Here is a 22,752-nt window from a genome sequence, read left to right as displayed (position 1 = left end):
TTTATAAAAAAATAAAAGTTCAAATCGGTCAAAAAGGACCGTAGAGAACTTGAGGGTTAAAGCATCATAGGCACACTACAGATATAAAACTATTTCAAAATGTAGGTACCTCATTTAAGACACCTTCTTTCTGTCAAATTCTAAAATAATAATCAAAGCAAAGCAAAAACAAAAATAATCCAAGATGGCGGATGAAACGAGAAAAATGTTGATTAATATATTTCCTTCAATACCAGAAAGTATCACTAAACATTCAACCTAACAAAAAATTGACTATTTTACCAATAGTTGTGTGTACTGTGTATTGTTATGCTTATTAGAGTATCACACATTTAGCTTTGCAACATACTAACATCAAATATTGAAATCAATCGCAAGTCGAGTGTCTCGTGCACTTCGTGCGAGCAGCGCTATGTGTCGCACCTATGTCGAGTATTCCAAATCAGTCACTTGTGAGGCTCCTTGTGCAGCGAGGAAGCACACTGAATTTTAGACCAGAGCTAATGAATAAAGCAGTAACAGTCCATTATCTTATGAGATCATAAAGTATAACAGAGTATGTTTGTAGAGTGAACGTTCTGCTTATAGTACATACTTCCCCCGGGTGGTTTTTGATGCCAGAGATGCCCTGATTCAGACCCAGTTTGTTCAGTTCATTGTTGCCACATGCTAAAACTTTAGTCCCATCACTACCGCAGAACACGCAGTCAATGAACGCACCTTTAGGAACCTCAACCTACACGTGACACACAACAACAAACAAAAGATATTAAAACAACAACAAAAAAACTACTGATGAATAGGCATTTTCAATAACTGATGCCAAAATCTAGGGATCAAGAGGCCAATATAATCCAGATATATAATAGATAAAACAATTTATACATGACTCTAGAATACTTAATGGGTCGTCAAATATTTCTGTATAATGAGTGCTAAACTGTTAACTGGTTTTCAACAATACTTCATGGATTTTTCTTTCTATAAATGCAAGTTAGAATGGCTAATTGGTGCCATCTATTGACTGCAAATAGCTACTGACTGAAGCAAAAAAGGCATTAAAGTTCCTTGGCCTTTAGACATCAGTATTCGGTATAACACATAAAGTCAGCATAAAATTTATGATAAGATAGCCAGAAGTTCAGGAGCCTCCCGTAAAAGCTAGAAAACAAAACATCGCTAGAAAGAACAACAAAGCTGTAAGAGACACAAAGAGTTAGATAAGAGAGAACTTAAAATAATTGGAGCTAAACATGTTCATAGAAAACCATAAAGCTGCAAGTATAAGATGTCACACTGCAGGACTGTCAACTTTCCACAATCTCTGTTTCCTGATTCCTGAACTATAATAGAGTGTCACTCACTTGCATTGGAGAGGAGAAATCATCCTCACAGTCGAGACCGAGTCGGCCTGCGGAGAGAAAAAATCATGACCGTCACTGATGATGTCATCTTGATTGACAGTACATCAGTGATGTGATCGTGCGAGTGAGCTCACCGTGTTCTCCACATCCCCATGAGAAGATTTCTCCGCTCTGAGTCAAAGCCACCACATGATTATCTCCACACGACACCTGCTTCACCGGACGCTCCTCGAAGAACTCCAGCAAAACCGGCTCCAGAACCTCCATGCCCATCTCGTTCTCCACACCGATGCAGCCGTAGTAGTCTGACCCGAACATATACATCTGATCCTCATCTGACAAAAGAACATGAGAAAACCTCTTCATACAAACACAAACAACAAACTAACTACAAACTAACATTTGATTAGTGAGCTAGAAATGGTGCAGAATCTGAAAAGTTGCACAAACTATTTATTTAGCTAATTGCTAATTTTTTAAACAGAAAGAAATACTAATATAGATTTTGATGATATTAAGACTCTAGATATATCAGAAAAGCTGCTTAATTATGCTTTATAATGTGCTGGACGCACATTCATGACCGCCACCATGATCACATGATCTCTACATTGGATGCTTTCACTTGCAGAATAATTAATCACGACTGACTGCGAAAAGCGCATTTTTACACTGTCATCAGTAACGGAAAACTTCTGTTTTTGCGTGATGCAGCATCTTCGCCTTTAATAATTCTTAATCATTTTACATGGTCATTTTTCTTTGAAATTATTAGGATTTGAAACATTTAAAACAGTTACTTGTAAGTTTAAATTAGACTTTAAATCCCAGATTTATTTGTGGCTGTTTCTTCAACTTCAGGCACTTTGGACTTCTAGAAAGTAAAGCACTCACTATTATTTAATTTGTCTACTAACAGTGTTTAACAGTGTGTGTTGATGCATCACAGGAGATTTATGTCATTCAAGTCATGAAAGTTCATTTCCAGCACATCTCAAATTCTGTATTGTGTTTAACAGAATTCTGTGCTGGAAATGATGCTGATGGAAATGATATTTTTAACGCTATTCAAATGAAATGGCTGGATCATTTTCATAGCTAACATTTTATGTGTCATAAATACACAAAATTAGATCTTATTTTCACACTTTAAGTAATTTTTCAATATTACAGCTTAATAGGAAATGACGGCCAATAAAAAGTGATATTTCCATTGATTTTTCTTTGTTTTGTCTCATATTTCATCTCAAGCATGCTAGTACACTAACTTTAAAATAAAATACATTTCATTTTATTTTCACAATGGTGTGATTGAAATGATTGAGATGTATAGAAATCATTTTCACAATAAATATTGAAATGGTTTGTGTTTATTTCACTCGTTGATTAGATGATCATTGTTTTATACACGTAATAATTTGTATTTTTAACATGGATTTTCATAGTTTAATGTTGAAAGCTAAAACAGTCACATCTTTACACTTTTTTTGCACTGAAAAGTACCAAAAATAAATGATGAAGGCCTGATTAAAAGTTTCCAAGTCAATTTTAATGAGACCTTCACATAACAAAAAGAAAAACATTGAAAATTGTTTGTTTTGATACAAATGAATCCCTGGGACATGAAAGTGCCAGAAGTTAAAGAAACACTCTTCTGTGGTCTCAGATTTTGGACCCCACTGTATATCTCATCTTACAGCACAAAGTCCCATTCAGTGTCTTTAATAATAATAAATTCAACAACTGTTTTCTCAAATGTACACTCCAGCTTTTAGACTCTCTGGCACTGAATAGCGTGTCTTTACTCACCGGTGATGCAGACGGTGAAATCTGCACTGCAGGACACCTGTCTGATGGCTATCCCCTGCAGACGCTCCACACGCCGCAGCTGACGGTACGAGGCCTGATCACCGTGACCCAGCTGACCCACCATCTTCGCCCCTCCCTGAACACTCTACAAACACATGAATGTTCATCTCTGTTTCATTATTTTTCTTACTCTGTCCATTTATTGTATCTCCTTCCACACATGCATGTATAGACTTATGATGAACAACACAGAATGATGGTCAGTTCAGTTGTACTCAATGAGAAAATAAGACACAACACTTACAGCTCAGGTGTACAGCTCTTTCTCTACTGTCACGACTGCGAAATGCATCTCTCCTGCGCACACGTGCTGCGGCTGCTGCCCCCTTTAAACATGTCCAGCTTCTGCGGCGTGAACTTTCCACCACCCCAGAAATACACCTCCCGTGAGCGGGTGGTCACCACAGCAACTGACATCTCTGTCACTGTGCTTAACCTGAAACAAATATAGCCGGAAATGTCATCAACAGGGTTCCAGATGATCCACAGTAAAATGAGCACAACTTGTCATTTAAATGAATAGATCATGCAAATGTTGTGCTACCGCTGTTTGAAAAAAAATGTTTTGACAATGTAATGACGACTGTTTAGTTAAAGTGCCACCCAGCACTGGAAATTGAAGACATTTGGCATTTGTCTTCAAAATGTCATGTGTACAACATAATGTTATCCTTGTGCTCACAAGATACAGGTCAATAAGTCTTTCAAGGCCACGCCAAGGTATTTAATTGGGTCAAATCTGTAAAACAAGCTGACTAATAAAAAATTAAATAATCTTATGCTAACTTTTTTCAGGATGAATGATGGCAAATTTCATGTGAATCGAATAAAATGGCCTTTAATTAAACATCTTGATTTCAAAAACAGATCATACCAGAAAGATTTGTGGATTGTTGGTAATGAAACTTCACTTACTTTGGTTTCTTGATGGCAGAATTGAGCACTGCCACTCTCTCCTCCAGCTCTCTAAACACACAGAAGTCAATCACTGAACATTCATGCCAATAACATTCTACATCCTGCTTAAAAATCTCTCTGCTTAACAGGACAAATAGCTGAATCTCATGCAAACATGTCACATGTATGTATATATATATATATATATATATATATATATATATATATATATATATACACAATATACCTATAGGTATGTATTTTTATATGTGTATGCATATATGCATATATATATATATATATATATATATATATACACATATATACACAATACTGTGCAAAAGTTTTAGGCACTGGTGAAAATTGTTGCTTATTGAGGATGTCTTCAAAAATAATGCCATAAATAGTTTTCATTTATCAATTAATGTCATACAAAGTAATGACATTACTTTTTCCAGTAAACATAAAAAAAAGCTAAATCAATATTCGGTGTGACCACCTTTGCCTTTAAAACAGCACCAGTTCTCCTAGGTACACCTGGACACAGTTTTTCTTGGTTGTTGGCAGATAGGATGTTTCAAGCTTCTTGGAGAATACGCCACAGTTCTCCTATCTATTTAGGCTGTCTCAATTGCTTCTGTCTATTTATGTAATCTCAGACTAACTCGATGTTCAGTAAGGGGTCTGTGGGGGCAATGACATCTGTTGCAGAGCTCCCTGTTCTTCTATTCTAATCTTTTTTATTTGCAAAAGTAATGCTTGGGAGTCTAACATTTATATTTCCTATTGACACACTAAAGCTGAAGATATAAATAACCATCTTTAGACAAATGCTTTTGTGAAACATCTTAAGTGCCTAAACCTTTTGCACAGAACTTTATATATACTATATATACTACAAATACATATATAAATATATACAGTTGTGCTCAAGTTTCCATACCCTGGCAGAAATTGTGAAATTTTGGCATTGATTTTGAAAATATGACTGATCATATAAAGCCATTTATTATCACATAGTTGTTTGGCTCCTTTTTAAATCATAATGGTAACAGAAATCACCCAAATGGTCCTGATCAAAAGTTTACATACCCTTGAATGTTTGGCCTTGTTAGACACACAAGGTGACACACAGGTTTAAATGGCAATTAAAGGTTAATTTCCCACACCTGTGACTTTTTAAATTGCAATTAGTGTCTGTGTATAAATAGTCAATGAGATTGTTAGCTCTCACGTGGATGCACTGAGCAGGCTAGATACTGAGCCATGGGAAGCAGAAAAGAACTGTCAAAAGACCTGTTTAACAAGGTAATGGAAATTTATAAAGATGGAAAAGGATATAAAAAGATATCCAAAGCCTTGAAAATGCCAGTCAGTACAGGGATCTCTTGATACCAAGCCAAGGTCAGGTAGACCAAGAAAGATTTCAGCCACAACTGCCAGAAGAATTGTTCAGGATACAAAGAAAAACCCACAGGTAACCTCAGGAGAAATAGGCTGCTCTGGAAAAAGACAGTGTGGTTGTTTCAAGGAGCACAATACGATGATACTTGAACAAAAATGAACTGCATGGTCTGCATTTCCTGCGCCAATGCCACAAAAAAGCCCGGTTACAATATGCCTGACAACACCTTGACACGCCTCACAGCTTCTGGTACACTGTAATTTGGAGTGACGAGACCAAAATAGAGCTTTATGGTCACAACCATAAGTGCTATGTTTGGAGAGGGGTCAACAAGGCCTATAGTGAAAAGAATACCATCCCCACTGTGAAGCATGGTGGTGGCTCACTGATGTTTTGGGGGTGTGTGAGCTCTAAAGGCCTGGGGAATCTTGTGAAAATTGATGGCAAGATGAATGCAGCATGTTATCAGAAAATACTGGCAGTCAATTTGCATTCTTCTGCATGAAAGCTGTGCATGGGACGTTCTTGGACTTTCCAGCACGACAGTGACCCTAAGCACAAGGCCAAGTTGACCCTTCAGTGGTTACAGCAGAAAAAGGTGAAGGTTCTGGAGTGGCAATCACAGTCTCCTGACCTTAATGTCATCAAGCCACTCTGGGGAGATCTCGAACGTGCAGTTCATGCAAGATGACCAAAGACTTTGCATGACCTGGAGGCATTTTGCCAAGACGAATGGGCAGCTATACCACCTGCAAGAACTTGGGGCTTCATAGACAACTATTACAAAAGACTGCACGCTGTCATTGATGCTAAAGGGGGCAATACACAGTATTAAGAACTAAGGGTATGAAGACTTTTGAACAGGGGTCATTTCATTTTTTTATTTGTTGCCATGTTTTGTTTTATGATTGTGCCATTCTGTTATAAAGAAATAACTGTATGGCTGCTGCGTTGCGAGCTCTGACACAACATGGTAGTGTTTTGTTTGTTTTGTTCACAATTCTTATGTTTTTTTGTCTTGGATGTTGTCTGCCTTATTGTCTACGACAGACAAACACTTTTGGACATTGGTTCAGCAATTACACACCATAAACCGGACTTCAAATTCCTCAATGCCGACCCGCTGTTTACAAACACACAAGCGGAGCTCTTTGTCTGTGCTGCACAGCCGTGGAAATGCAGGAGGAAAAGGGGAAACAGAGCCGGCGTTCTCATCAGAGTAAGACGCCGCGCAAATCGACCCCCGCTACCCACTATTCTACTGGCAAATGTTCAGTCTCTGGATAACAAGCTCTGCGAGCTGAAAGCGCGGATCTCTTTCCAACGAGAGATGAGGGACTGCTGCATTATCTGCCTTACGGAAACTTGGATGTCTGCGGAGATTCCAGACTCAGCCATTGAACCTGCGGGGTTCTCTGTGCACCGAGCGGACAGAGCGAAAGACCTCTCAGGTAAAAGCAGAGGTGGTGGTGTATGTTTTATGATCAACAAATCCTGGTGTGATCAGAGGAACGTACATTCTATCAAGTCTTTCTGCTCTCCTGATCTGGAATTTCTCATGCTTCTGTGTCGACCATTCTGGCTACCGAGGGAATTTACAGCAGTCATTATCACTGCTGTGTACATCCCCCCACAAGCCGACACAGACCGGGCACTCAAGGAACTGTATGGGATTATAAGCAAGCAGGAAACCACACACCCTGAGGCCGTGTTCATTTTGACCGGGGAATTTAACAAATAAGCCAGTTTCAAATAAATCACACAAAAATACCACCAGTACATTAGTTTCAACACACGAGGGGACCGGGTTTTGGACCATTGCTACTCTCCCTTCTGGGATGGCTACAAACCCCTCCCCCGCCCACCATCTGGCAAATCAGACCACTCTTCCATTCTGCTTCTGCCCGCTTACAGGCAGAAACTGAAATAGGAAGCACAAGACTGTTTTGATCACACGGACTGGGAGATGTTCTGGTCTGCCTCTGATAACGACATCGAGCTTTACGTTGATAGCGTAATGTGTTTCATCAGAAAGTGCGTAGAGGACCAGAACAACACGGATCTATCTGAACCAGAAGCCATGGATTAATAGCGATGTTCGCACGGCACTTAATGTGCGGACCTCCACTATTAATTCTGGGAACACGGAGGAGCATAAACAAGCCAGTTATGCCCTCCGATCAGAACGGCAAAATGTCAGTACAGGAACAAGATTGAAGGATAGTTTAACACCACCAACTCTAGAAGCATGTGGCAGGGAATTAACATCATCACAGACTTTAAAGGGAATAAAAACTCCGCCATGAACACCGCTGCCTCTCTCCCGGATGAGCTAAATACTTTTTATGCTCGTTTTGAGGGAAATAACACCGCCCTCGTGGAGAGAGCTCTGTAGCGGCCGAAGCTACAGAGGTTAGTTCACTCTCCGTCTCTGTAGCGGATGTAACCCGATCTTTCCGATGGGTGAATATCCGCAAAGCCGCGGGCCCAGACGGAACGTCATCAGAGCGTGCGCGAACCAGCTGGCTGGTGTTTTTACGGACATTTTCAACCTTTCCCTCTCTTTGTCTGTAGTCCCCACATGCTTTAAAACGTCCACCATTGTGCCTGTTCCATAGCAATCAAAAATCACTTGCTTAAATGACTGGCATCCTGTTGCTCTGAGCCCCATCATCAGCAAATGCTTTGAGAGACTAATCAGAGATTACATCTGCTCTGTGCTGCCTCTCTCTCTAGACCCATTACAGTTTGCTTACTGCAACAACCGCTCCACTGATGATGCCATTGCATCTACAATACACACTGCTCTCTCCCACCTGGAAAAAAAGAACACTTATGAGAGAATGTTGTTTGTAGACTACAGCTCAGCATTCAACACCATAATGCCCTCCAAGCTAGATGAGAAACTCCGGGCTCTGGGATTAAACAGCTTGCTGTGCAGCTGGATCCTGGACTTCCTGTCAAGCAGACGCCAGGTGGTTAGAATAGGCAGCAACATCTCCTCCTCACTGACCCTCAACACTGGAGCCCCACAGGGCTGTGTTCTCAGCCCACTCTTGTATTCCTTGTACACACATGACTGTGTGGCAACACACAGCTCCAATGCCATCATTAAGTTTGCTGATGACACGACGGTGGTAGGTCTGATCACTGACAATGATGAAACAGCCTACAGAGAGGAGGTGCACACTCTGACACACTGGTGTCAGGAGCACAACCTCTCCCTCAACGTCAGTAAGACAAAGGAGCTTGTGGTGGACTTCAGAAGAAAAGTCAGAGAACACAGTCCCATCACCATCAATGTAGCACCAGTGGAGAGAGTCAGCAGCTTCAAGTTCCTGGGTGTCCACATCACTGAGGAACTCACATGGTCCATCCACACTGAGGCCGTTGTGAAGAAGGCTCATCAACGCCTCTTCTTCCTGAGATGGCTGAGGAAGTTTGGAATGAACCGCCACATCCTCACATGGTTCTACACCTGCACTGTAGAGAGCATCCTGACTGGCTGCATCTCCTCCTGATATGGCAATAGCACAGCCCACAACCGCAAAGCACTGCAAAGGGTGGTGCAAACTGCCAGACACGTCATCGGAGGTGAGCTTCCCTCCCCCCAGGACATATATACCAGGCGGTGTGTGAAAAAAGCTCGGAGGATCATCAGAGACTCCAGCCACCCGAGCCATGGGCTGTTCTCACTGCTACCATCAGGCAGGCGGTATCGCAGCATCAGGACCCACACCAGCCGACTCCATGATAGCTTCTTCCCCCAAGCAATCAGACTTTTGAACTCTTGATCTCCCACGATCAAATACATCAGCACTGCACTTTATTACTCTTATATCTTACACCGGACTGTCATAAATTATATTATTATTATATTATATTCTCTCTTAACAACTTACTATCAACCGACAGCCCGAATGTCATTACAGTACAATACAACCAACTGTACATTCTATATATACTGGTATATACTGGTGAATAATGTGTATCTATATTGTGTGTATTGTATACTGTACAGTGTATGTTATTATTTGTATATTGTGTTGTGTGTAATTATGTGTATATTAGACTTTAAATTGTGTTGTGTTAATTTGATGTTATGTAAATTGGTATATGCACCCAAGAATTTCACACACCATTGCACTTGTGTATATGGCTGTGTGACAATAAAAGTGATTTGATTTGATTTTGATTTGATTTATAACCTACAGTTGAATATGAATCCCATAAGAAATAGAAGAAATGTGTTTTGCCTGCTCACTCATGTTTTCTTTAAAAATGGTACATATATTACCAATTCTCCAAGGATATGCAAACTTTTGAGCACAACTATATACAGGTGCATCTCAATAAATTAGAATGTCGTGGAAAAGTTCATTTATTTCAGTAATTCAACTCAAATTGTGAAACTCGTGTATTAAATTAATTCAATGCACACAGACTGAAGTAGTTTAAGTCTTTGGTTCTTTTAATTGTGATGATTTTGGCTCACATTTAACAAAAACCCACCAATTCACTATCTCAAAAAATTAGAATACATCATAAGACCAATAAAAAAAACATTTTTAGTGAATTGTTGGCCTTCTGGAAAGTATGTTCATTTACTGTATATGTACTCAATACTTGGTAGGGGCTCCTTTTGCTTTAATTACTGCCTCAATTAGGCGTGGCATGGAGGTGATCAGTTTGTGGCACTAATGAGGTGGTATGGAAGCCCAGGTTTCTTTGACAGTGGCCTTCAGCTCATCTGCATTTTTTGGTCTCTTGTTTCTCATTTTCCTCTTGACAATACCCCATAGATTCTCTATGGGGTTCAGGTCTGGTGAGTTTGCTGGCCAGTCAAGCACACCAACACCATGGTCATTTAACCAACTTTTGGTGCTTTTGGCAGTGTGGGCAGGTGCCAAATCCTGCTGGAAAATGAAATCAGCATCTTTAAAAAGCTGGTCAGCAGAAGGAAGCCTGAAGTGCTCCAAAATTTCTTGGTAAACGGGTGCAGTGACTTTGGTTTTCAAAAAACACAATGGACCAACACCAGCAGATGACATTGCACCCCAAATCATCACAGACTGTGGAAACTTAACACTGGACTTCAAGCAACTTGGGCTATGAGCTTCTCCACCCTTCCTCCAGACTCTAGGACCTTGGTTTCCAAATGAAATACAAAACTTGCTCTCATCTGAAAAGAGGACTTTGGACCACTGGGCAACAGTCCAGTTCTTCTTCTCCTTAGCCCAGGTAAGATGCCTCTGACGTTGTCTGTGGTTCAGGAGTGGCTTAACAAAAGGAATACGACAACTGTAGCCAAATTCCTTGACATGTCTGTGTGTGGTGGCTCTTGATGCCTTGACCCCAGCCTCAGTCCATTCCTTGTGAAGTTCACCCAAATTCTTGAATCGATTTTGCTTGACAATCATAAGGCTGCGGTTCTCTCGGTTGGTTGTGCATCTTTTTCTTCCACACTTTTTCCTTCCACTCAACTTTCTGTTAACATGCTTGGATACAGCACTCTGTGAACAGCCAGCTTCTTTGGCAATGAATGTTTGTGGCTTACCCTCCTTGTGAAGGGTGTCAATGATTGTCTTCTGGACAACTGTCAGATCAGCAGTTTTCCCCATGATTGTGTAGCCTAGTGAACCAAACTGAGAGACCATTTTGAAGGCTCAGGAAACCTTTGCAGGTGTTTTGAGTTGATTAGCTGATTGGCATGTCACCATATTCTAATTTTTTGAGATAGTGAATTGGTGGGTTTTTGTTAAATGTGAGCCAAAATCATCACAATTAAAAGAACCAAAGACTTAAACTACTTCAGTCTGTGTGCATTGAATTAATTTAATACACGAGTTTCACAATTTGAGTTGAATTACTGAAATAAATGAACTTTTCCACGACATTCTAATTTATTGAGATGCACCTGTATATATATACACACACACTGGCAGTCAAAAGTTTAGAATAATGTACATATTTTGCTGTTCTGGAAGGAAATTGGTACTTTAATTCACCAAAGTGGCATCCAACTGATCACAAAGTAAAGTCAGGTCATTACTGACGGAAAAAACAGCACCATCACTATTTGAAAAAAGTCATTTTTGATCAAATCTACACAGCAGCCATCACTCCAACACCTTTTGCTAATTTGGAACTAGAAAATCACTTGCCATTATATCAAACACAGTTGAAAGCTATTTGGTTCATTAAATGAAGCTTAACATTGTCTTTGTGTTTGTTTTTGAGTTGCCACAGTATGCAATAGACTGGCATGTCTTAAGGTCAATATTAGGTCAAAAATGGCAAAAAAGAAACAGCTTTCTCTAGAAACTTGTCAGTCAATCATTGTTTTGAGGAATGAAGGCTATACAATGCTTGAAATTGCCAAAAAACTGAAGATTTCAGACAAAAGTGTACAATACAGTTTCAAAAACAAAGGACAACTGACTCTAACAAGGACAGAAAGAGATGTGGAAGGCCAGATGTACAACTAAACAAGAGGATAAGTACATCAGAGTCTCTAGTTTGAGAAACAGATGCCTCACATGTCCTCAGAAGGCAGCTTCATTGAATTCTACCCGCTCAACACCAGTTTCATGTACAACAGTAAAGAGAAGACTCAGGGGTGCAGGCCTTATGGGAAGAATCGTAAAGAAAAAGCCACTTTTGAAACAGAAAAACAAAAAGAAAAGGTTCGAGTGGGCAAAGAAACACAGACATTGGACAACAGATAATTGGAAAAGAGTGTTATGGATCTTAACCCCATTGAGCTTTTGTGGAATCAGCTAGACTGTAAGGTGCGTGAGAAGTGCCCAAAAAGTAGGGCTGGGATGATTCATCGACGTAATCGATGTCATCGATTACAGAAATATGTAGATTTGCATAACATGCATCTGCGCGTTGCAATGGAGTAATTAAAATGGCAGCGCCCGGTTTAAGCATGGATTCCCCCGAAGAACAAGCTGCAGCTAAAAAAACTTGCCCACGGTCATCTAAAGCATGGGAGTATTTTAGCCAGAGACCAAACAATGTGGTGCTGTGTAAGCTATGCAAATTGGGAATGGCTTATCACAGCAGTACAACCACCATGAACGAACACTTGAAGCGAAAGCATCCCAGAGCACTTTTTCAAGACAGCAGCAAGGCACCACCGTAAGTCCTGTTTACTTTTTGTCCCCTCCCAAGCATGACATATTAGTATTACAACACGTTTCTGTTAGTAGTAGTCACTTAAAATTGATTTTCTAAATGTTTCCTCATCGCCCCCATATTAAAATGGGGGCAGTGGTGGCTCAGCGGTTAAGGCTCTGGGTTACTGATCAGAAGGTCAGGGGTTCAAGCCCCAGCACTGCCAAGATGCCACTGTTGGGCCCATGAGCAAGGCCCTTGACCCTATCTGCTCCAGGGGCACCATATCATGGCTGACCCTGCACTCTGACCCCAGCTTAGCTGGGATATGTGAAAAAAAGAATTTCACTGTATATGTGCAAATGTACAATGTGTGATAAATAAATATAATTAAAAATTAAAAGTAATTTCTGCACCACTGCTAACATAGGGTTACCATACATCCTCTCTTTCCCAGACATGTCCTCTTTTTCAGACCTTAAAAAAGCATCCGGCAGGGATTTCTAAATTTGTGATAATGTCCGGGATTCGGCTTTAGTTGTATTATGATGTGCATCTGGTCTAATACTTCATTGTGTGTGCGTGCATATTTGCATTGCTTTAACCCCTCTTTGTAAGTCCCGCCTTCTTGCACACCAGTTGGTCGATTATAAGAGGCTTGCAGCAACTATTGGCCAAATTACTGCCTGTCAATCTCTCCGCGAACGTGCGAAGCGCTGTTGTGTTCAGCATCAAACAGTTGCTTGACAGTAGCAGCAAATGACAGCTTAGTGGAAATAATGCCCAAACGAAAGTGCAAATTTACAGAAGATTTGCACAAAAAATTCCCATGCTTTCGTCCAGGTCGAGATCCGTTTGAAGCAGAATGTATGACATGTAAAGCTGGCACTTAATTGTCAGTTGCTAATAAAGGTGCAAGTGATTTAGAAGCACACATTAGCTCTGCAAAGCATAAAGGATCAGCAAAAGGTGAAAGTTCATCAGGTGAATTAACGGACTACTTTTTACGACCAGGTAAAATGATCACATTGCTTCATTTTCCATGGCCATTCAAAATAATAGTAATAGTTAATGAAGGTACACTCATGGCATCAAATATTTTATTTTAGTACATGGACATTCAAAAGAATGTTATAAATATATAAAATTTTCCATATATTTCTGTTATGCTAATAACAGAAATATAGAGGACGTGGTTCCGACCAGAACAATACGGATCTATCCGAATCAGAAACCATGGATAAATAGCGATGTTCGCGCGGCACTGTAGGGCTTTACTGGTTGTTTAGATCAGTGTTACTATCAGAAATAATTAATAATTATTTCTGTAGTTATTAATCAATATTTAAATTAATTAATTGGATCTAACTCATTAAAACCTCATATGGGACTCCAGTAAATGTAGTGTGCTACGTTTAAGAGCAAGTTTGGTTATTAGCAATAATTAATAATTATCAAAGATAATTATTAATTATTAAAATCAATAGAACATTGATGAGAATCAATGTTAGCTTTTTTTTAATCCTTTAAAATGAACAATTATCAAAGATAATCGTTAATTGTTAACATTGATGAAACATTAATTAAAATTAACACTAGCTTATTGATCATTCAAATTCAATCAAAGATAATTATCAATTATCAAAAATCAATAGAATATTAATAAGGATTAACATTGACGGGGCACCACCCTGAAATCAGGGACTAATAGCCAAATAGTAAAACAGTCTCAATATTACATTGTTTTCTTAGGAAAATCGGCATCCGAAGAATATCGATTTTCGGGAAAAAAAAACAATGAATGAAGGTTTGAATCCGAGCACTGACATCCCGTCAGCATGACACAGCCGTATGCAAAACAAACCAAAACACTTCTCTTTGTAATATAAACAAAGTTTATTTATGCAGTAATATCAATTAATAATTAATACAATGCAGTCAATAAACTTCCGACTTACAACTACAAACTAAACAGTGATATGATTAGATATGGAAATAAAAATAATTCTATAACACAAGGTGTGTGTGTGTCAGTGTGGTTAGTGAGAGAGAGAGAGAGAGAGAGAGAGAGAGAGAGAGAGAGAGAGATTATTCAGTGACAGCCCGAAAGCTGAGTTCGCGATAGCTGGAGATAAAGCAGCCGTGTTCATCACTCAGAGACGCGGTTTTACGAGCGGGGCTCGTAAAAGTCCTGCGTTATTTGACTCTAATGGATGAACTCTGTTTCTGTCTCACCTGCGATGGCGAAAATGCACAACAATCCAATTTGGTTGGACCACAATACAGCAAACAAATTCGTGATAATTAGTACCCTGAGTATTAATAATGAGTGGACATGGCGATCCGTAAACTGTACAAGCAAAAAACCTTGAAACACAAGAATAACATGCTATAATATTCTATCTCTGCCCAGACGTAACCTCTTACTTGAATCGCATGAGGACACAGGTAGAATGTGTTTTCCTCCGTCCCTTAACTCTGACCCGGTTCCTTGAGGCTCGTGTGATGACGAGAGGCCGTTTTCTCGCGCTGTCGGCGGGCGGTACGGCTGTTGATTCTCAGAGGGCGGTACGGCTGTTGATTCTCGGCGGGCTGGCGGAGAACTCAGAAATGTCGACTTGATTGAAGATGGAAGAGAAATCTTTAATCTCTTCACTTCTGTAGGCAAACGGATGAAGATGCGAATTGCTCGGCGGTCTCCTTCGGATCCGTTAGAGTGTTCGGTTGAACACAGAGTAATCTCAACTCGTCCAGCGAGATGGAGATTGTATGGCTACAGTTTCAAGTCGGACATTACTTCCTTATGCCACGAGGCTGCACCGGAGAGCAGCAAAAAGCTACGTCCGTATTCGGTGAACTAAGTCGCTGGAAGCAACTCTGGAAGCATTTCAGAATTATTTGAAGTCCTGATGATGTCATGTTTGAGGGACGTTCTGTGGTGTGCCTCATCCAATAGGAGTTGAGAGCTCGATCCTTTAGTGAGCAAGGCTTCCTGGATTTGTAGTCTGTTTTGGACTCCCTTTGTTTGATTTTGGCGCGATTTTTATCAGTAAAATTTACGACTTAGAAGGTGGGGGCTTGAGGAATGTTTTTATGACTGTTAGGCCTGCCTTTGTCTTCTATCTGAATACATGAGGCCCAACAGCACTTAATGTGCGGACCTCCGCTTTTAATTCTGGGAACGCGGAGAAGCATAAACAAGCCAGTTATGCCCTCCGACAAACTATCAGAACCGCAAAACATCAGTACAGGAGCAAGATTGAAGGACAGTTTAACACCACCAACTCTAGAAGCATGTGGCAGGGAATTAACATCATCACGGACTTTAAAGGGAATAAAAACTCCGCCATGAACACCGCTGCCTCTCTCCCGGATGAGCTAAATACTTTTTATGCTCATTTTGAGGAAAATAACACCGCCCTTGCGGAGAGAGCTCTCGCGGCCGAAGCTACAGAGGTTAGTTCACTCTCCGTCTCTGTAGCGGATGTAACCCGATCCTTCCGACGGGTGAATATCCGCAAAGCCGCGGGCCCAGATGGCATTCCGGACCATGTCATCAGAGCGTGCGCGAACCAGCTGGCTGGTGTTTTTACGGACATTTTCAAGCTTTCCCTCTCTTTGTCTGTAGTCCCCACATGCTTTAAAACATCCACCATTGTGCCTGTTCCAAAGCAATCAAAAATAATTTGCTTAAATGACTGGCGTCCTGTTGCTCTGAGCCCCATCATCAGCATATGCTTTGAGAGACTAATCAGAGATTACATCTGCTCTGTGCTGCCTCCATCACTGGACTCACTGCAGTTTGCTTACTGCAACAACCGCTCCACTGATGATGCCATTGCATCTACAATACACACTGCTCTCTCCCACCTGGAAAAAAAGAACACTTATGTGAGAATGCTGTTTGTAGACTACAGCTCAGCATTCAACACCATAATGCCCTCCAAGCTTGATGAGAAACTCTGGGCTCTGGGCTTAAACAGCTCGCTGTGCAACTGGATCCTGGACTTCCTGTCAAGCAGACGCCAGGTGGTTAGAATGGGCAATAACATCTCCTCATCACTGACCCTCAACACTGGAGTCCTGCAGGCCTGTGTTCTTAGCCCACTCCTGTATTCCCTGTACACACATGACTGTGTGGCAACACATAGCTCCAGTGCCATCATTAAGTTTACTGATGATACAACGGTGGTAGGTCTGATCACTGACAATGATGAAACAGCCTACAGAGAGGAGGTGCACACTCTGACACACTGGTGTCAGGAGCACAACCTCTCCCTCAACGTCAGTAAGACAAAGGAGCTTGTGGTGGACTTCAGGAGAAGAGATAGAGAACACAGTCCCATCACCATCAATGTAGCACCAGTGGAGAGAGTCAGCAGCTTCAAGTTCCTGGGTGTCCACATCACTGAGGAACTCACATGGTCCATCCACACTGAAGTCGTTGTGAAGAACGCTCATCAGCGCCTCTTCTTCCTGAGACGGCTGAGGAAGTTTGGAATGAACCGCCACATCCTCACACGGTTCTACACCTGCACTGTAGAGAGCATCCTGACTGGCTGCATAATCGGAAAAAGAATTGTTAGATTAATCGATAAAAAAATAATCGTTAGGTGCAGCCCTACCGACAAGACTACAGGAAGTGTGGGGTGAAATGTCACCTGAGTATCTGGACAAACTGACAGCTAGAATAACAAGAATCTGCAAAGCTGTCATTGGTGCACGTGGAGGATTTTTTGATGAGAACTATTTGAAGTAGTTTAACATTTTTTTCAAATTGTAATAGTAATTTTTCACGTTATTAATGTCCTGACTATACACTGTGATCAGCTGAATGCCACTTTGGTAATAAAAGTACCAATTTCTTTACATAAGAGCAAAATCTGATATGTTAAATCTGTTATGTACAGTATTTATATTATTTAACTGGCTTTTCTTTATTATAAAAGAAAAGAAAAAGTTAAAATAAATAAAACATGGCACGTCATAAAAAAATAAATAAATAAATAAATAAATTATAAATGTTATAAAGAAAATAAAGACTATTTTAGGACCATTAATATTTTAGCAATATGACAATCAAGCACATTTCCCCCTAAACTCTAGTTCTTCATAAATTAATATAATATATATATTTTTTATTATGATTTAAATCAGCATAAATTCAGGGTAGTACAACAAGTGCTGTACTGTGTACAGTAAATACTTAACAATTTAAATTATATATCATATTTTAAAAACCTTAATGCTCCTACAAATAGGCTTTGCTTTCTTCATACTAAATGTAATGTCTTATTTCGTTCCTTTGATTTTAGGGTGAAATTTGACCTGGAAATGTTCTTGACAGGTTTTATGAGATTCAGAGTATGAATGTACAGTAAGCGTACAGCAGATCACATGTTCACTCACGGTCTGACATGAGCGATGACGGGCTGCTCTAATATCTGCTCGGCTGTGGGTCGTTTTTCAGGGTCCTTCAAAATCAACACACATCGACTGTCATCGTGACATCATGACAGGCACGGTCACCCATAAACACTCATTGATATGAAGAATAAGTGCAGGGCAGCACCTGATCTAAACACTCATACACCAGCTTGATGAGTTCAGATGAATAAACATCAGAGTTGATCTCCATGGTCCAGTTGCCCTGCACGATCTTCACACACAAGTTCAGAGGACTCTGAGAAAAGAGCAAACACACATATGTCACGAAAGCTTGAAGAACACCTCATGTCATTTGATTAACAAAATAAGATGAGTGCTTTACAATCTAAAGTTTGTGACTGAAAGTAAGTAACTCTTAAAGGACATTTATGTTGATTCATGTTTCAGATGAGGATAATTACCGTTGCATCAAAGGTCCTGGTGAGGGCGAGCAGCTCAAATAAGACACATCCCATTGCCCAGATGTCTGATTTAAAGTTATATTTCACTCCTTGACAGAGCTCAGGAGACATGTGGTAAGGAGTGCCGACACACTAGAGTAAAATTACATCACGTTAGGAAAAAACAACAACTTCAATGAGAAATGTGAGCGATTTAATTTGATAGTAAATCAAGAACATCAAATCAATCATAGGCAACTGTAAAGAAGACAATAGGGCCTTTAAAATGAAAAACAAAAAGGAAAGTTTGTTCTGAAACAGAATCTAAAAGGATTTTAAGATATCTTTAATACTTCTGGTGTTATAGGCAATTCAACTTTGGAAAAACAACACAAAATTGTGTTTTTCCCCCCATTTTTGTACTTGCACCATCGGCGTATAATGCAACAAGAGGTGCAGAAGTCAACTGATTTTAGAAATAGAAAATCATCAAGCTGACACCTTTCTAGGGTTATTTTTTCACCTGTAGTTTTGCTCCAAAATCATTGGTGAAAATTGCCATTTTGACCCCCCTCTACAAAAAATGAGTTGGTTTAACTTAATTCAATTGTGCGCATTGGTTCCACACAAACAAAATTTGTTTCTCTGACATGAAATTCAAATGTAGGCTCTACTCAAATACCTTGTGTAGCGAAAACCTAAATTAGTTGGGTTAACCCAACTTAACTTAGATCTGTTCAAATAACTCTATTGAACCTTGCAGATTGTTGCTAGCTAGCAATGAACACTTTAGCATATTATATTTATCTTTTTTAACTTTATAAGAAGTATGGTGCTGCTGAGAGTTTACAGTCATTATACTGATGATCCTTCAGTATTTGCATCATGAGAAAAGCATTGATTTTTCAGTAGTAATGTACCCAACCTCGACCAAACCATTAGCTCCACTCTCCTCCACAATGCTAACCTCCAAAAACATTCAACATGACAGACATTCCTCTTAATCTCAACATAAGAACATTCAACACTAACAAGTCTCCTACGTTTCATTTTGCATAGAAAGACAACTTAAATAACACTTAATTTTACAATGTACTCTCCCAATCCAGCCCCATGCAAAGCAGGCTGGGAACTGGAAATCCCCTGCCCGGTTTCAGCAACACGTTGATGCAACAAATATTATTCACATAGTCCCAACACAATTAGATTAAGTGAACATCGATTAAAGTTGAGACCAAATGCTAAAGAATTGTGTTGCATTAGCTCATTTTAAATATGTTAATTAAGCAGGCAGAAAAAATTATACTGAGTGAACACAATCCGTGTTAGAAGTCTGAATCCATTTGAACATTTCATAGCAATGTGATCATATCACTTTTTGATGACTGCGTTGAATATCACTTGGACTTTACACAATATAACCAAGTTCTCATCTCAAACAGAAAGTGTTAAGTTGATTTCAAGTATACTGGTTTGGTATTTTCAAAAGAGCTGCTTTCCCTTTTTTCAGTGTAAATACTGATCCATGACATTTCATATTTTGGCTTTCATCATTTATATTTATTTTTCTTCAGAAAAAGCCTTAATAAAAACTGGTTGATTTGACATGGAATAACTGTTTTATACTGCCATTGAGTCATATACAGAAGATAATGTATGCATTAACTCACGGTTTCAGCCATTGAATATTGCGAGTCGAGTTTCTTTGCCAACCCGTAATCTCCTAACTTAATCAGGTTGGTTTTGGTGAGGAAGATGTTCAAGGTTTTGATGTCCCTTTTAAAGAAAAACAAACACTATTTAATGCATATCCTAGAAGAGCTTTGATTATAGAATTATATTCATAAAGAATTGATCAAACAATGCAGAAAATTAGACAATTTCCCTTTTATCTGTGCAAGACACCTGCTTTATGAATATGAGCAACAGCTGCGGTGATCTGATACAAGTACCATATGACAACCTATAAGAAAGAGACCTTTAAAATAACAAACTGCACAAAAAACTGTTCTGAATCGTTTTGTGCCATATGTGTCATGCAAAATAAAGCATCTGAACAGGTTTTGATTATATCGCGTGATCAATACTGAACCTCTTCCTTGAAGAGTGTCCCTTTCTGCTGGTTGATTTTGTCATAAAGATTTCCACCTGCATAAAAAACATTCAAATTATTGCTTGTTTTATTCTTTTCTGATCAAATTTATTACGTTCATTGTATCATCCAGCAAAAATAAATCATCATCCAAACATTTTGATTATCATCATTATCATAACAATGGAAATCATCTTTAAATAATAATGCAAACACTAGGATGGAGTTAAAACAGTAATGTTACTGTAGATGTTATTGGTTTATAATGATCCTCTGTATCTCTGGAGTGTTGTATTTAACATTAGACGGTGGTGTCGTACCGTTGCAGTATTCCAGCTCTATGAGCAGCGTGTTTTTGTCCATGAAGTAGTTGAAGTATGCGATGATGTTGTTGTGCTGTAGAATGGACAGGATGCTGATTTCATTCATAACGTCTCTGCGCTTCTTATCGGAGAGATTGTTCAGATCGATCTCCTTCCAAACCACCAGAGAATTATCCTGAAGGGACCACAACATGTGTGTAAATCCACTCAGAAAGATTCATTTGCACATTAAAGTGTTAGTGTAAATCTGGTTAAAAACATGTGTGTATCCGTTTATTACAATACTTGCAATTAAGAACAAACAACAGCAATGTTTTCACACGCAACTCCATATTCCATAGTACTTTCTTTATATCCTCTCAAATGACCTTTTCCATTTCAAAAACTGATGCAAAACAGATGCACTTCCATGACTTTTCCAGGCATTTGTCTTTATTGGATAAAGGTCACAGACCATATCAGGTTATCACATCAACTTTTATTTTTCACAAACACTAACAAAGTGCAACATTTAGCAAATGAAAATTTTAGAGCAGAGCAAATGTAGAAAAAAGTGTGTTCACTATAGAAATTTCTCTGAGATTTCATTAATTTCCAAACCTTCTGCTGGACTAGAAATCACTATTTTAAAATGACTGATATCTCTCTGTATAAACTCTACTGTATTCTTCCTATTGGGTTCAGTGGACTTTAAAGTGATCATCGAGATTAATTTGCTGAGGTTACTTGTCTTTATAGCCATATAAGCAGTGGGCGTGACCAAAACACCCCAATCCACCAATCAGAGTGGTTCCACATACTTTTGACCACACTGTCAACACTGCATATGTTTTCATTAGTATATTCATGACTTGTTGTTGTATACCTCAGTGCGTCTGTACAGTGTCGCTTCTCCAAAAGCCCCTTTTCCCAGCACTCGACTGGGAATATAATGTAACTTCTCCTCTTCTCCACTGTAAGATGTTGAAGATCTTCCACTGACGATTCACATCCAGACTCCCGAGTTTAAAGAGGCGTAATGCCTCTCATACTCCTGTAAAGACATCTTACTCACACACTACACCACACTGGAGCAGTACATCACACAGAAAACACACTTTAGGGTTTGTTTGGTGTCTTGGCCTGCACACAATCAAACATCTGTCTGTCGCTCAAACGAACTTTCTAGTGTTTTAATTTGATGATTTCGCTGCGTTCCGTTTCATCTTTTCCAAGTTGAGCTACAAGAAGAAGTTGCTGTTGAGAGTTGTTTCCGACAAGGAATCGATTCCCTCTGTCACTGTCTTGAACAAGTCTACGTCCAAGAGAGTCAAATGAATCTTTGAGAATCGACTCACTATTGACAGCTCTGTTCGGACAGAAACAACAACAAGCGGTGGCGGAACCGGAAGTGGCTTATATTTCAAAATAATGTGCCAGCAAACTTTATTTGTTTAACCTGTAGTTCTAAAATTAATTTACAAATAAATAAATAAATCATAGAGAAAACAATGTAAATAGTTTTAACCGTCAACATGTTACTCGTTTATTTTATAAAATTAATGTAAAACATGATCAACAATTATTTTTATTGTATCTTGCAAAAACAAAAACAAAAACAATACAATGCAATTTATTGCTAAAATGTATTAAATTAACAGAGGTCTCTGTATATGGTCTGTGCAATGCTTCACAGTTTATTTTTCAGACCATAACAATAAAAAAATTAAAAAATAATAAAGAAAAATAAAATTAAAAAAATCTCAGTTTTCCAGTCACTTCATGAATGATAGCTGAATTGTTTCTTCAATTGTACTTATTTAAATTGTGACTTCAGAAATTATTTTTTGAATATATTACTTATTTTTGCATC

The 22,752-nt window shown here is 39.2% G+C and overlaps 1 protein-coding gene across 1 annotated transcript in view; it reads right to left on the bottom strand.

Annotated features, from left to right (window-relative positions):
• LOC127410933 (serine/threonine-protein kinase Nek9-like) overlaps window positions 1–22,191 on the bottom strand; it is a 28,191-nt gene extending 6,000 nt beyond the window's left edge. Inside the window, 15 exon segments of the mRNA XM_051646200.1 lie at window positions 596–736; window positions 1,365–1,411; window positions 1,499–1,699; window positions 3,174–3,318; window positions 3,478–3,548; window positions 3,551–3,669; window positions 4,149–4,199; window positions 18,067–18,131; window positions 18,230–18,340; window positions 18,507–18,638; window positions 20,156–20,263; window positions 20,380–20,448; window positions 20,578–20,633; window positions 20,898–21,075; window positions 21,766–22,191. Coding sequence (XP_051502160.1) covers window positions 596–736; window positions 1,365–1,411; window positions 1,499–1,699; window positions 3,174–3,318; window positions 3,478–3,548; window positions 3,551–3,669; window positions 4,149–4,199; window positions 18,067–18,131; window positions 18,230–18,340; window positions 18,507–18,638; window positions 20,156–20,263; window positions 20,380–20,448; window positions 20,578–20,633; window positions 20,898–21,075; window positions 21,766–21,945 — 1,674 coding nt within the window. The 5' untranslated portion in view covers window positions 21,946–22,191.
• Between the last annotated feature and the right edge of the window lie 561 nt (window positions 22,192–22,752).

The sequence above is a fragment of the Myxocyprinus asiaticus genome, chromosome 20 (assembly GCF_019703515.2).
Source record: "Myxocyprinus asiaticus isolate MX2 ecotype Aquarium Trade chromosome 20, UBuf_Myxa_2, whole genome shotgun sequence".
NCBI classification, from domain to species: Eukaryota; Metazoa; Chordata; class Actinopteri; order Cypriniformes; family Catostomidae; genus Myxocyprinus; species Myxocyprinus asiaticus.
The sequence above is the reverse complement of the archived record's forward strand: the minus strand, read 5'-3'. Positions and strand labels throughout refer to the sequence as shown.